Source organism: Talpa occidentalis, unplaced genomic scaffold (genome assembly GCF_014898055.3).
Source record: "Talpa occidentalis isolate TD23 unplaced genomic scaffold, MPIMG_talOcc4v2.1 talOcc4.14, whole genome shotgun sequence".
Taxonomy (NCBI): domain Eukaryota; kingdom Metazoa; phylum Chordata; class Mammalia; order Eulipotyphla; family Talpidae; genus Talpa; species Talpa occidentalis.
Window position 1 is genome coordinate 16,649,804 of NW_023601433.1, and position 16,737 is coordinate 16,666,540.

General features: G+C 43.4%; 1 protein-coding gene across 2 annotated transcripts in view; it reads right to left on the minus strand.

The window, feature by feature from the left end:
- Positions 1-289: 289 nt before the first annotated feature.
- The window catches only part of OCA2 (OCA2 melanosomal transmembrane protein), a 180,628-nt gene continuing 164,180 nt past the window's right edge, over positions 290-16,737 (minus strand). For both annotated transcript variants that reach the window (XM_037510125.2, XM_037510124.2), the window contains exon 24: positions 290-816. In XM_037510125.2, coding sequence (XP_037366022.1) covers positions 732-816 — 85 coding nt within the window. In that variant the 3' untranslated portion in view covers positions 290-731. The remainder of the gene's footprint in view (positions 817-16,737) is intronic.

Genomic DNA, 16,737 nt, shown 5'->3' on the forward strand with positions numbered 1-16,737 from the left:
TCACATACCCCGCGCTACACGGCGGCTGATCGCCACGACTCCAGACCCGCCAGTGTGCAGAAGCTGACTGTGGTGACGGTTTTGTCAGAAATGACACATGCCACCTTCAAACGAAACATTATTCTTCCAGCTGTGAAATATGTCAAATATTATGCCAGACTTCTGTGAGTCAGATCTCCAGATTTTTAATTGATGACTTAAAAACAACAGAGGACAGCATAGAGAATAAAATTCCATTTTACATAATGAAAGAAACTAGGAAACTTAAATTCAAAACCTTTTTGTCAAGGGAGAGTTTAATTTTTTTTTAAACATAAAATGTTTCCTTACAAGCTGTAGACCTTTTCCCAGGAAGAGTATATATTCAGAGGGTAACAATTTGATGAAAAATGATTCCATAAAGAAAAACTCTACGTATATAACCTCAGGAGATATGACAGTTAAACAGCACAAGCCATTTGGGGTGGACTATTGCATTTGTATCTTTTCCTACAGAACACAGCGAGACGAGTTTTGAAATATACATGTCCTGCTGCAGGGGGATCTTGGTAAATTTTTCTTGCATTTCCCATGATTTGCCAGCATTCACCTGCATACGGGTGTGAGCGTCAAAAGTCCACTCCAGAGCTCTAGTAAGCACCTTTTCTTCTACCAAGAGTGGTCCTGGGCAGTGATCTCCTGGTGTTGGTGATGAATCAAGTTACCCTTGGTCTTTCAACAATGCACATCTGTCAGTTCCATCCCATCACGACATGAGTGACAAGCAGATAGCAGGTGCCAACCATGCAGGACACGATCATCACTGGGAAGCCCAACCTGAAACACAAAGAGAAATGGGTTGTGGGGACTGGAGACTGGCTAGTGTGGAGACATCCAGACTCATTGTTGTATTTTGCAATGTAATGTTACTTCAATAAAAATTTTTAAATATCCTTTGGGAATAAAAGGGAATTCAGTGCATTCTCAGATGAAGAAAAGCTAAAAAATCTGGGGCCCCCCTTGGTGGCGCAGGGGTTAAAGACAGTGCTATCAAGCTACTGCCAGCCACTGCAGCAAGAGTTCGATCCCCAGCCGGCCAGGGAGTAACCCACATGGCGCAGCAGACCTCTCCTGCCTCGCCTGCTGATCCCTTCAGTGGCGTATTTCAGTCTGCCTGTTTTGTTCCCCACTCTGTCTCTGGTGAATCCTCTCATGTCCCGCATATCTGGCCTGTACCCCAGCTCTTGTATGCAAAAATATATAAATCTTAAAAAAAAAACAGAGGCAATCAAAAAATAATAATAAATAAAATAGCAGATATAAGTCCTAACATAAAGAAAAGAGAGACAGAGACAAGACAGAACGAGACATTAAATGCCAGTTATAGTATTTTCTATTTAACCTTCATTATTTGCTAGTTGAGTTACACTATGCTAACAAAGAATAATACAAAGATATTTTCATATAACATAAAAATTCCTAAAAGATCCCTTAACCCATAAAGATGCACACATAAATGGAAAATGCACTTTCCCAAAGAGAATTCATTTAGGCCAATCTGGCCCACCGCCTGTTTTTGTAAATAAAGTTTTATTGGAATGCAACCATTCACACTCATTTACTTATCATCTACAGTTACTCTAGAGCTACCAAAGCACAGTAGAATTGAATAGTTGAGATCTCGTGGTCAGCAAGACCTAAAAGATTTAATATCTGACTTTTTATAGAAAACATTTGCCATTCCCAACATCCAGTCTTGGGAAGGTGAGGGAGCTGCCTACCAGTTTCCTATCAGCTCCACCCAAATTGCAAGCAAGTCCTGGACCACCTTGCCAATAAGAAATACAACAGAAGCCACTGTGTACTTTCCAGTTTGCTAGTACTACAAATTAACAAAACTAAAAGGAACAGGTGAGATGAATGGTAATAATACATTCTGTTCAACCTTCTATATCCAAAATCTTATTTTAACATATAATCAACATAGAAATGTGCATTCTTTTCTATATTAAATGTGCAAAGCCCATGGTGGATTTCTTTTTTTTTTTAAGATTTATTTATTTATGCATATAAGAACCGGGTACAGGCCAGATACGCAGGAGGGTGAGAGGATCCACCAGAGACAGAGTGGGGAACAGACCAGGCAGACTGACTGAAATACACTGCTGAGGGGAGCAGCTGGTGAGACATGAGAGGTCTGCTGCGCCATGTGGGTATCTCGTTGGCCGGCCCGGATGGAACCCATACTGCAGAGGCTGCAGATAGCTTCACAGCACTGCGCTCAACTGCCTACACCACCAGGGGAGGCCCTGGATTTTCTATTACCAGAACATCCTTATGGGGCTTGCCACATCTCAAGGTCCAAGAGCCACAGCGGCTGGGGGCTGTTATACTATCTGCTCTAGGAGACCTCCAATTGGCAGCTGAAAGCATTTGAAAAGGCAGGATTAGTGCAGTGAGCTGATATGGAAGATGCCTCTCAGAGCGTTCAGAGGGGAACCCCTGGATGGAGTCTTTGTAGAGAGAGCCTATTGAGACGGGCCAGCAGGTGCCACCATCATCCAAAAGCATCTCCCTGGGCGAGGAAGCTCATCAGAGGGACCTTTTCCTAAGACATTTTGGAAGTTGTGAATGAATGCATATGAGCATATGCGCGCTCGTGCACACATACACACACACACACACACACACACACACAGAGCATCCTTTAATGTTCAGGTTAATTTAGGGCAAGTGACAAAGCTCTTTCTGATGCATAGACCAAGGCTGGCGTGCTGCTTCTTGGGGCATGTCCTCACTGCTTTTTCCTGTGGGTGTGCAGCAAGCTTGGTGGGTGTTGCAAAGTTTCACTCACTGCCCAGCCAGCCATCTGCTGGAAGGAGATTTATGTGAAGTGAGGCCAGCAATGATGTCCTGTCCCTGCCAGCAGGACTGCGACTACACAACATTTATGTGCCATGTTTACTGGGAGCTGGTCCACTTCCCCGAAGATCCACTTGCACTGCTCCCCAAGCCTCTCAGAAAAGCAATACCCCCACCAAAAGGCTTAGGAGAAGCAGATCTGCTCAACATCCAGCTTCGCCTTATGCTTTCATCTCCCTCTGGGATTATTTTCACTCCATTCTGGTTCCAAACATCACGTTCTGTTACACAAGACAAAAATCACTTGAATATCAAAGCACACATCAAGATGCAAGATGTCAGATGGATGCGCAGACAACATTAGAAGCATTCACTTTAAGGTTAAAAACCAGCCTGTGGAGGCGCACAGCACTCCCAGAAACCAGCTCCCCAAGTGCTGGGAAGTGAGGTCCCCCTGACCCTGCCACACATACTTCCAGCGGGAGGCACTGATAGACACTTGCTTCTCAAAAAGACACTTTTGCTAATGAAGTCTACTGAAACCATTCTTCTTGTTTGTGTTTTCTTTCCACAAGGTACTCTACCTCACCATGACTATGGCTGCTAAAGAAAAAGCCATTTCACTGCTACCTGTCCAGAAAAATAATACAGGTTTCCAGGTAGAACAACTTCTGCTTCTCAGCCCCAGGAGGTGCACACACTTGCCCCACTTGCCACAGAACATGCACCCCTGAGAGCTTCCTTCCCCCACCCATCCTAATATATACAAATTTAATCTCTATTTTTGCTACTATATTCTCTTTTTAAGTATATAATTAATTTAATTTTTATATAATCTCTTTCTTGGTGGATGCAAAATCTTTATCTGTAATATCAATGTTTACCTCTCCCCAACCCAAAAAAAAATCACCTCTTGGTTTACCAATTCTATCATTTTTACTCTTTTAGTTCAGTAAGTTTGGGTCTGTGTTATTTGTTCATGTAATATTATTATTTGTTCGTGTAATATTTTCACCCAATTTAAAAACAATTAAAATAAGTAGGGTTTTACCCCCAAATTTGGCAACAAGGGCTGCCTTGAAATTGGCAGTGTTGCTCTCTTCTTTGGAGCTGAGTAAGCTGTTGGTAAACCCCGAGGGCAGCAGTGAGACAGAGAAAAGACAGAGTAAAGTGAGTTTGCTACATATAAGCAGCAACCTCCCTGAGCTTAACCTCCCTGTCAGATAATCCTTCCTGCAAAGAAATTAAAAATAAAGTGCATAAAGCACCAATTAAAAGTTCTACTACTTTGTAAATGCTTTTGAAATGGGATGCATTATCATTTTTTTTTGTTACCACTAACACCACCAACAAATTCTATTAATACTATAACTACTACTACTTCTACTCTTTATTACTGCTTCAATTTGTTTTTTCTAAAGTGAATCATTTTTTCCTCTTATTTTTAATTTGCAAATAATTATTGTGGCCAGAGCCCATGGTTTGAAAATACAGTTATTAAAACATTGAGATTACCTTCATGGTTTCCCATATGATGAATTTTTGCAACTGTTTTGTGGACTCTTGAAAAAAATCAAATTCTCCATAGAAAATGAAGAGGACTATATAGCTAATGATTCGGCTCTCAGAAATGAATGGTGTGATGTAAAAGTCTTCCATTACCAATAAAGTTTATGTTAATTTCTCCTTTCATTCCTGATTGGTTTTCTTTATATATTTGATGTTATATTTTCAGCAATTAAAAATAATTATATTGTCTCCATCTCCCTGAATTTTTTAACATGACTTTTCTATATAACATGTATATGTGTTTGTTTCTCTCTTTATTATCTTTTCAATTAACTAGATTTATTTTTAATTTTTAACCTGTCTGTATTACTCTGAACTCTGCCTTTAAAGTAGAATCCAGTTAGAAATTGATTTATAATCCTATTGTTGATTCTTCACTTTATATAGCTACATTTGGCTTCCTTATGTAATCTTGATTTCTGCTTTGCATTTTTAGATGTTTCCTTTGTTTTCTCCTATTTACTAATAGTTTTAGCTATCTAAGTTCTGTTGTTTTTATCAATCCAGTGATTTAAAAACTTAATTCTATGACAGTTACTTTTAGGTGCTTAAGACAGTAATATAAACCTATTTACCTCAATAAAAATAACACAATTACAAATACATAAAGTCTATGTACTTAAAAGTACAATACAAATATTTAAAAATCTATGTACTTCAATTACGAAAGATAAAGAAATGAATCCATAGCTTCTCCTATGCAAGACAAAGAAAACAGGGACTCCCAATTTTTCCATAATCCATAATCCATCAACACATTTTGTGGTCTTCATTAATTCAATACAAGATTGGAGATTTGGGTTACGTTTGTGAAATTCCTATTATTTGCAATATGTAGCTTCTGTTTAGATACATTCTGGCTATCGAATTTAGTTTGATTGAATAGCTTGTTTACAACATTAAGAATCTTATTTCGAAAGCCAAAAAGAAAAAGAAAAATACCGGATGGTCTCACTCATAGCAGGAATCTAGAAAACTTAAATAAGGGACCAGGAAAATGAATATAGAAAGTGAAAATCAAAATCAACAAAAAACTATGAACCAGAGACACTTTTTGGGGGCTGGGGGGCGGGAGGGGAAGGATTGGGGTCAGAATGGGGCGTTTGCAATTGTATGGGGGAATATAAAAATAAAATTTAATATTTAAAAAAAAAAAAAAGAATCTTATTTCGATAAGTATGTTTTTAATTGAGCTTAGTGTTTGTGATAAACCATTTTCTCACCACAAAGCACATAGCTTAAGTGCTTAATTCTAGAAAATATATTGAAGTAATCACTGTCAGGAAATGATAGCGGTGGTGTTTTTTTCTGAATCCTTACTCACTCGATATGTTGAGGAGGAGGAGGAGGAAGACAACCTGTCAGTTATAATAAGAGCAGATGTCATCTGTGAGTGGTAACCAGCAAGCAGGCAGGTCTACACGTATCAGCTCAGTTAATCCTCATGAGCTCCTATGAGATTAATAGTATCATTCTCCCATCTTTAAAGATAACATAACTAAGACCAGAAAGGTTATCCAGGTCACATAGCTGGTTAGGAACAAAGGCATGGAAGGTTCTGAAACATTAGTAGATGGGTGGAACTTGATTGCACTTGAAATTAGGAATCTAGGATCATAACCACATCCTATCAAAACTTTGTCATTTCTACTTGTATGTATAAGGTTCTGGGATTCTAGTGGAAATGTTATCTTTCTTTAACTTTGTTATTAAAAATACTGACAGGCTGTGTCATAACATAAGATCATTCAGTTAATTCTATCTGGGACATAGTGAGCATATTTGGATGCATATTCCAAAACCAGTTCTTGTGATGCTGTATTTTTTTTTTTAACACACAAGTCTATGTTCTTCAGTAATATTTGTTTCATTGCTGCTGTTTATTTCCTTTTTTATCATCTTTTTCCTGAGCAAAGCGCACCCAGAGCGTGTTTCCAAATCGACAAGCTTGTAGACTCTCACTGGACCCCTGAAATTTGCTCAAGACTGCTGGCGTGGGTCCATCTCCAGATAACAGGCATGTCTCCTTGCACGCCCGGACTGCGCCCCAGCCAGTGCCCAGGTGCACGTAGGATGAGACTTCACTGTGCTGCCCCCTGCTGCAAGGAGGGTCCGCACTCTATCACAAATCCTAAGGTTGGTATTTGAGGTGCAACCTCTGAGCCAGAGTAGACATGACAACTCTGGCCTCCAGGTCTGAAGCTCATTCACAGCAGGCAGTTTCAGAGTTTTCTTTTCAGTTTTTTTTTTAAGATTTATTTATTTATATAAGAACCTGGGTACAGGCCAGATGCGTGGGAGGGTGAGAGGACCCACCAAAGACAGAGCAGGGAACAGAACAGGCAGACCGACGAAACACACTGCTGAGGGGAGCAGCAGGCGAGACAGGAGAGGTCTGCCGCGCCATGTGAGTTTCTCCCCGGCCGGCCAGGATCGAACCCGCGCTGCAGAGGCTGCAGACAGCTTCGCAACGCTGCGCTCAACTGCCTGTGCCACCAGGGAGGCCCGTTTTCTTATCCAGTTTTCACTTCTCTGGTCTTTGAACAAACAGCTTTCCTGGCCAGAGACTCAGGCACTGAAGTGCATATGGGCCAGTTATGTTTCTCAGTTACTCGAGAGTATTAGAGCACTCCACAGAAACAGAACCTGTAGGAAAAAGTGTGTGTGTGTGTGTGTGTATGTTGTGTGTATACACATGCACATCTCACAAGGTGGTCCCTCTGAGTGTGCCACCCCCTGAAGACCCCTTCTCCCCACCATACAAGCCTTTTCACTCTTCCAAGAAAGCCTCATTCTCTGTGCCCCTGTCTCTCTTCCACATGCCTGATGGACCAACACTGCTGCTGGCACCACCTGGGCACAGCAGGTCCTGTGCAGACACAGCCCCCTTCAAGGAGTCACCTCAATGCTGATTGTACTAAGTCCTGTGCTCAGGGGACACTCCAGGGCAACAGGGAATGATAGCAGTAGGCAGGGCACTGTAGTTAAGGGGTGCATGGTGAATGACAATATCAAATCAGCCCAAGCCCCCCCATTAGGACACCTTGCGCCTCAGAGTACCTCCTTCCTTTCTTCTCCTTCTTCCTATGGCCGCCTTCTCCCTGCACATGTATTGCTTTAGGAATGTATACTGCCAGAGAATGCCCCCTTAACACCTTGGAAACACTTTGCACATCATGAATGCACAGAAAAGCTGGAGCAACTGCAGCCACGTGCCATGGGGGTTCCCTAAGGACGGGGAGAGCGGGTGACAAAGGAGATTCCTCTTGCTTCTTCTCTGTCGTCCGCCTCTATTATTTTTTGTGCATTGCTTGTGTGACTACAAACAAGCAGTTACAATTAGTTATTTAAAAAGCTGTAAGTTAAGAACAAAAAGAGAAAAACAAAAATTTGGAGTTTACAGTCTCATTATCTAACAGAAATGCCATGGATTTCCATCAGCACTTATTTTCTGCACATTTTACTTCAGTGAAGCAAAGTAAACAATATTTTTTACATGGAAGCATACTGGAACATAATCAGGCTGGAACCCCTGGCCATGTTGCTTTGGTGAGCTGATAAACCATGAACTGGCCTGGGGTCCTCAGCCTGGAAGCACCTGGGGGTAGATCACTGCACCACCATAACCCACCAACAGGGGGAGCCCTGGGGACGACACTCCTTCAGGTGCCTGACCACCTCACTCCCCTCTTCTAAATTTGCTTCTGCGGAAGAGGTTAGCCAGACCTACTGGAAACACACAGGGGTCATTGTCACCTCTTCTCAGAGTGGAAGAGTCCTGAAAAATCAACGCAGAGAGCACTCTTGAACAAGGATCCAATGGGCCATGTTTCACATTATTTTTGAGGGCTACGGATGTGACTTTCAGCATAGATGATCCCAGGGAGGAGGAAAGCATTAAGCACAGTTATTAATTCTTACTAAGTCGACCCCATTTTAGAAATTCAGATTTCATTTTTTAAAAATTCAGGCAGGGCCTCCCCGACGGCGCAGCAGGTTGAGCGCCACGCTGTGAAGCTGTCCGCAGCCTCTGCAGCACGGGTTTGATTCCCGGCTGGCCAGGGAGCAACCCACATGGTGCGGCAGACCTCTCCTGTCATGCCAGCTGCTCCCCTCAGCAGTGTCTTCGGTCTGTCTGCCTGTTCTGCTCCCCGCTCTCTCTGGTGAATTCTCTCACTCTCCCGCACCTCTGACCTGTATAGTTCTTGTATAAATAAATAAATCTTTACAATATATAAATAAATAAATAGATAGATAGATAGATAAATAAATAAAAATTCAGGCCTACCATGATTATAGTGGCAGTGGGGATACATAATCATCAGTTAACTTTAGGTTTCAGCATCAACACTTTTGATGAATCTGAAACCAGTTAAGTCCACTGGGCATTTTAAAATCCTTGCGGCTTTCGTTTCTAGCTTTGCAGCACCAGCAGGAGGAGCATGCTCTGGCAGTACACATTTCTAAACCAATACATGTGCCAGGAGAAGGCGGCCATAGAAAGGAGAAGAAAGGAAGGAGGTGCTCTGAGGTGCAAGGTGTCCTGATGGGGGGCTTGGGCTGATTTGATATTGTCATTCACCATGCACCCCTTAACTACAGTGCCCTGCACAAGAGGAGAGTCCTCATGAGTCTGTTTAGAAATTTAAGGTTCTGCTTATACGGTTTTTAAATTGTAGGATGTAGGTTTTTAAATTGTAGTCGCATCAGAAGTCATAGTGTGGGGGAGGGAACAAAACCTTCTGGACATTTCCCAGGCTCTTTTCAAGACCACTCCTCATAAGTAGATGATGAAACTGAATGAATTAATTAAATAAAACAAATTATTAGACATAAGACCAAATCAGTGATCACCAAAAGGGGTGGGGGAAGGAAGGTGAGTAAGTTGTACAAAAGAGGTCATTTGTATGATGAAGGACAGAATTGGACTTCTAATGGGAAACTTAATGTAGTGTAGAAAGGCGTTGATTTATAATGATGCACACAGAAAATATATGTTAGAAAGCATCCATTTTTTGTATATAATAAAAAATTAAAGGAGAAAATTCATATCCAATCAGGAAACACTGTCCCATCTGCAGAGGTGAGTTCCCTCAGAGCCTGCAGCCAAGGATGCTCCCTGGCTTGGTTGTGCTCAGGTGAGTCACTTTCCTCACAGGAGAGCAAGTTAGGACCACACTGGTAAGCCTGTTTCTGGGAGAACCCAGGTCCTGATGGAGCAACTTCTACAACAAGAAATGTGAGAAAATGAGATAGTCTGACCTTCCTGATTATGAGTTTCTGTGACAAAATACAGCACTCTACAAAGGAAGAAAATGTGTAGCCTGTCCAGTAGAATATCAACCAGGGTATTTTCTAAGGCAAGCTGAGAAGCAATCTATCACAAATTTCATTATCAGCAACACACCAGAACTTTTGTATTTCATCGGCAAAACTGAAAACCACAGCAAAAATATCAAGTCACATAGAAGCTGACATTCCTAAGAATATTCTTTGCACATCTGTTGTTTGTTTTGCTGGGGAGTCAGCGCTTCCACCTAATACACAAAGAAAACTCCCAAGAAGTTGATGAGAGATGCTGCCCTGTGTGCCTTCCAGGGTCATGACTCAGCAGAGGGAGAGAGTGGGGGGTGGGGGGGAGCAACAATCGATGCTTGGTGTCCTCCGGCACCTAACTCAGCACCCTGCCCCCTTGGCCAGGTTCTCATTCCTTTCTCTCCTTGAAGTGTTTTTGGGTGCCCCATCTTGAAGGGCTTTGATTTATTTGCTCATTTAATAGCGTGCATTGAAAGTTTACTATCCCCATAGGGACTCAAAGGAAAATAAGGTAATTCTTATTTTCAATGTCTCATAAATTTCTAGAGGAAACAGACCCATAAACAACCATTATCACACAATGTGATGTGTGTGATTATTCTTAACTGGTTCTCACTAGGTCTTGTTCATTAATTCATTTATCAGACTTCTATTAAGCTGGGCTCTGGGGTAGCCCTGTGGGATGCACAAGGTATCCTAAGTAGTGCGAGCACAGGGAATGATGTCCTGGGGCATCCAGTCAGACTGCACATCCTACTGTGATCATCTCTGGGTACTTTGTTAAGAGGCATCATCCCCATGGGCCTGGGGCTGTTACCAGCCATGGAGGACATTCCAGGTGAGAAGGTGAGGCCCAAATCATGAAAACACACATGAAGGTGAATTACTGGAACATTATAGAGAAAAAGAGAGGGTTTGGGTCAGTTTTGGAAACTTGCTTCCCCACACTGTATACTTTGATTCTCTTTATAAAGAAAAGATTTATTTATTTATGCATACAGAGCTGGGGTGCAGGCCAGAGGTATGGGGCAGGAGGTGAGAAGATTCACCAGAGACAGAGTGGGGAACAGAACAGGCAGATCGACTGAAATACACTGCTGAGGGGAGCAGCGGGCGAGACAGGAGAGGTCTGCCGCACCATATGGGTACCTCCCTGGCTGGCTGGGGATCAAACTCATGCTGCTGAGGCTGCAGATTGCTTCATAGTGCTGTACTTAACCCCTTGCGCAAGCAAGGAGGCCTTGTATACTTTGATCCTGCAGATGTATCAAAATGACTTCCATCCTAGCAAGTCAAAATCCCACCCAGGGCTTCCAGCCAAAAGAAAGCTAGTAAATGCATACCTCCAAATCTTGTAACAAAAAATCCAAACTGCAAATTAAAACTCATTTTCCTTGTACCCATCACAGAGCTGAGATTTTGGAGCCACTAACCAATGTGGGAAAGGCAGGGATCTGTGTGGAGAAATAGGGTGAGCAGGAGCTCAGCTGGGCAAACACAGACCAGACGCCACCATGAAGAGCTCAGCCAAAATCTGTTAACAAATTGGCAAGCTCAGAATATGAACTAGCAAGAGACCACAGAAAGCCTGGGGACTTCAGATAACAGAGGAATTGCATTCACATGCAGTTGCTTCACCATGAGCCTTCCTGTGAGCTCATGGAATAGATGAGGCCCTGAGGAAGCCTCCCTGGCAGCACGCGCCTGGCACAGCAGTTAGTTAGCACACACTGCAGGGAGGCCTGGCAGCAGGCTCGGTCTTTCTCCAACATCTCCTTATGGACCAAAGTCAAAGACTGCTGGGAGCAAGGAATAGACATACAGAAGGCCACTGACAAAAATTCACTGCAGCCAAGAGAAAAGAAGTGAAATATGACTGTCAACCCAGGAGGTGAGGCAAGAATCGAGACTAGACTGAGAAACACAGCCTGAAGGGGCAGGAGTCTAAAAAGCCTCACAGTCAGAACCCAAGGTACCTTGGGTTCAGAACTGTACCTGCCGAGACAGAAGCTTAACTCGAATAGCAAAGAAACCCCCCACACCCCCAACAGGTAGACAAGGGCCAAACCACGTAAAGAGCTTTGTATGTCAACAGTATGGAGAGATGCTCTCTCTCTGAGACTCGGTGAAAAAGGAAGCCTTAAAGATGGGGATGGAAAAAACTTTTGGCAAATTAGTGTCCACCACAAAAACCACGTAACACTAGAAGCATTTGATTCTGGTACATGGAGGGTAATCATAGCAACAAGTCACAAACCAAGTCAACTCCTGGCTAGAGAGAATCAAAACTCCAAACTAAAGTTCCTGTAGCATAAAAGGTGCATTCACTTTCAGATGCAAATAGAGGTTTTCCTTCATTTCTATCATCTACTTTTCCACAAAGATCTTGAGACATGAATAAACTAGGGGGAAAAAAACAACACACTCTTTAAAGGTAATGTAATCAAGGAAAGCAGACTCAGGCAAGACATTTTCAAATTAGAAAATTTTTTTCCAAAGATTTATTTATTTATGCATACAAGAACTGGGGTACAGGCCAGAGGTGTGGGGCGCGAGAAGATTCACCAGAGATAGAGTGGGGAACAGAACAGACGGACTGACTGCTCTGACAGACGGCAAAACAGGAGAGGTCTGCTGTGCCATGTGGGTAGCTCCCTGGCTGGCTGGGGAATTGAACTCGTGCTGCAGTGACTGGCAGTAGCTTGATAGCGCTGTTTTTAACCCATGCGCCACCAGGGAGGCCCTAAATTAGAAATTTTAAATGACTAAGATGAACATGTTAAAAAGCCTAATGGAACATGTGGACAACATACAAAATCAAATGGGTAATTTGAACAGAGAGATGGAAATTATGACTGAGAATCAAATGCAAACACAAGAAATGAACATATCAGCAGAGATGAAAATACTCTTGATAACTCACCAGTAGACTTGACAAATATGACAAAGTAATTCGTGAACTTGAAGATAAATCAATGAAAATTACCCACACTGAAACATAACAAGAAAAAAAGAGGAGAAAAAGTAAGTGTGTCCAAGAAAACCTGGAAACAACCCAAATGTCCAAAAATAGATGACTGGATCAAGAAGATGTGGTACATATACACCATGGAATATTACTCAGCATTCACAAAAGATAAACACACGCAATTTGCAGCAACATGGATGGAGCTAGAAGGAATTATGCTCAGTGAAAGAAGCCAGAAGGAAAAAGAAAAATATCGGATGGTTTCACTTATAACAGGAATATAGGGGAACCAAATAAGACATCAGTGTCAAAAAATAATAACAGTACAAAACACAACAAGGCAAAAACAGACAACTATAAATTGGAGACATCCTGCAGGGGAGGAGGAGGGAGAGGGGTGAGAGGGAGGGAGGGAGGAGCACAGGGGACTGTGGTGATGGTGCACGGGTACCGTGGGGAAGGAGATTCTATGGGGACTCAATCTGAGGGGGCTGGGGGAAGCAAATATTGTCTAAAAAAATGTAAAAAATGATAAATCTTAAAATGAAAAAGAAAAAAAAAAAAACAAGAAATTACGGCACAATATCATATCACCTAATGTGCATGCAACTAAGCCCCAGAAGAAGAAAGAAAAGAATTTTTTCTGAGGCAGAAAAAATAATAGCCAGAGATCTTCCAAAGTTAAGGATGCCTTTACAGGGGAGGAGGAGGGAGAGGGATCAGATGGAGGGAGAGAGGGATGGAGGAGCACAGGGGACTGAGGTGATGGTGAAGAAAATTCTATGGGGACTACGACCTGAGTGGGGGGGAGCAATTATTGTTTAAAAATGAACAATGGGCCTCCCTGGTGGCATAGGCAATTGAGTGCAGCACTGTGAAGCTGTTCGCAGCCTCTGCAACACAGGTTTATCCCGGCCGGCCAGGGAGCTACCCACATGGCACAGCAGACCTCTCCTGTCTCACCAGCTGCTCCCCTCAGCAGAATATTTCAGTCAGTCTGCCTGTTCTGCTCCCTGTTCTGTCCCTGATGAATCCTCTCACCCTCCCACACATCTGGCCTGTACCCTGGTTCTTGTATGCATGAATAAATAAGTCTTTAAAAAAAATGAACAATGGGCCTCCCCATTGGCGCGGCAGTTGAGTGCTGGGCTGCGAAGCTGCCTGCAGCCTCTGCAGTGCTGGTTCAATCCCCGGCCACCGAGCGAGGGTCCCACATGGTACGCAGACCTCTCCTGCCATACCCGCTGCTCCCCTCAGCAGTGTATTTTGTCAGTCTGTCTGTTCTGCTCCCTGCTCTGGCTCTGGTGAATTCTCTCACCCTCCCACGCTTCTGACTGTACCCAGTGCTTGTATAAATAAATAAATAAAACTTTAAAAAAAAATGAACAATCATGTAAAAAATAAATTAATTTAAAAAAAAACAAACAAACAAACTTAATGATGCCAAGCTGAATCCCAAAGAGCACAGAAAACACCAAGCAGAATAAATGCCAAACTACTGATAACCAAAGACCAAGAAGTTGGTGGAAGTAGCCAGAGAAAACAGCGACAGAGATGTCTGCTCCAGGGCCATGGGAGGAAGGGAAACCCGCGAGTGGGTTGTGGAGACAACAGGGCCAGGTGGAAACCCCAGCAGAGGGCCTAAGATCAGGCTCGAGATATAGCATGGGTTTGTTTTGGAGAGCACAGAAAAGTAAAATTACAAATTCTTGATATCACCATGTTTCTCCAACAAGAGCAAACATCTGCAGATGTTCCAAGCAGGTGTGACATGATCTGAACATTCAGCCTAATCTGAATGATCTTGAGGCCTTCGTGATCCCCTTTTCCTGTTGCTCTGCATCACTTCCATTTGAGAGGGGGAGATGCCATAGCGGGGCTGCACTGTCCCCATGCCCCGTGGCCCCATCGGCCCCGGGTGGAAGCACCCACACATTCACGCTCTCACGCACCATGTCCCAGTGTTCATTACGGAGCCAAGGAGCCCGGGCTTGAGAAACAAGAAGCATCACACACAGTCCCACCTGTCTGGTGACTCACAGGAGAAACATTAAAAGAGAATATTCTTCTGTCAACTAACACATAGAGAGCGCACTATGACATGTCAAAGGACCACAGAAAAGCCTCATACTTGTTCAGCTTGCCTGATTCACCGTTCCTTTTTTTTTTTTAAGACTTATTTACTTATTTATTTATGCATACAAGAACTGGGGTACAGGCCAGAGGTGTGGGGGGTGAGAGGATTCACCAGAGAGAGTGGGGAACAGAACAGGCAGATCTAGTGAAATATACTGCTGAGGGGAGCAGCGGGCGAGTCAGGAGAGGTCTGCGGCACCATGTGGGTAGCTCCCTGACCAGGGATCGAACTTCTGCTGCAGTGGCTACAGATTTTTCCATACATTGTGTCTAACCCTTTGTGCCACCAGGGAAGACCACCTTTCCTTTTCCTATTTTATCCTTCAACTACAGTGGAAAGCTAATGGATTTTATGGATTCAAAACGTCTTGTGGATAATGGCTGGAACGTCTCACCTCCCTGAGGGACCTGCCTACCACCCAGGCTCATTTCTCATGCAAGCTGCATATCCCCACAACAGCCATCCCTGCCTCCAGCTCGTGCTTCTGGAAACTTCCATGGGGTCTATACCTTCCCATGAACATGCACTCACTACAACCATACTAGGAGCTTGGGTTTTTCAATTCTCTGCACCCCCAAAGATACCGGGCACCCCTCTATGGCACACTGGGCTGCAGCACAGACCCAACATATCTCTCTCCCTTAGAGCATGAGCTCCTGAGTATCCAGGAAAGGGCTGACTTAGCCAAGGCCTCAGTGTAACTTGGATGGGTCCCTCCACATCTCAGTTCAGGATTGATCAAGGACTAGAGGCTGGAGAGGATGGTACCGTGGGGTGCCCTATGTGAGCCCACGAACATGGCCAAGGTCCCAGATGGGGGTGTGGCCAGGTGTCCCAGTCTCCATTCACAGCTCTAGAGGGGTGTCCAGGGCACTTGACTGTCCCAGCGTCTGCAGGTCAGTCAGCTCCCCGGGCTGTTTACAAAGCTGGAAATTTATTGCTATAATCACTGGCAATGCTGATTTATCTTGTTCACCCAACCAGCTCTAAATGAAGCAGAACCGCAATGGGACTAACGGAGTGACTAATTCAGTCACAGATCAACAGACTCTGTGCCTCAAAACTGGCACATTCTACTGCAGGATGCTTTTCCCAATTGGACCAGGGATTTATTGCATGTGCAGCTGAGCTGGGTTTTGAAAAATACAGAGTTGATGGCAAATTAGTTATGTCACATCTAGGAGTGTTTAGCAAACTACTGCTAAAATGTGATGATGATAACGTTATCTATACCCTTCAGGGATGTTTACAATGTCCACCTAGTAGAAATCATAAGCCAGCCTAGCAAAAGATCATGTTGAAAACAGTCTTCCATCATCAAAATAATAATAATAATGCTTTCAGATAAATCTTAGCGGAATACTTTTTCCTGTCAAGATGTTCAGGATTTGGTTTTTAAAATAAAATAGTGACCCTTCTTCATTACTGCATTTATTACTGAAATAACTTTTGAGAGATTACTTTAGCTGTGAAGCTTTGTTTGAAGTCAATGTTTTAACTCTTCCGTGCATAAAGTCATAAAATTTGAGAGCAGGAAATCGCAACCACTTATACCCACAGGCTCCTTCATGCACTCATTCATTCATTCACTCACCCACTCAGTGTGTTTCACCTGTTACATTACCCATCATTCCCAGGTACTGGGAAAGAAACCCTAGATAAGGAGACTGGAGGCCAAGATGGAGGTCAAGTCAGCAAACTCAGGGTGGAGACAGACCTTTGGGCCTTCACCAGGAAAACACTCCCCCATGCCCCCGCTGGCCTCTCAGAGCACACAAGCCCTCAGATCTCCCTGTGCCTGTGATTTCAGACCCACAGATCTTGTCCCCAGTGTCTGCAGCAGCCTCTCTACCAGACACCTGAACTCAGCAGTGCGCTCCACCTCCATGAAAGAAAGGTCCTGATC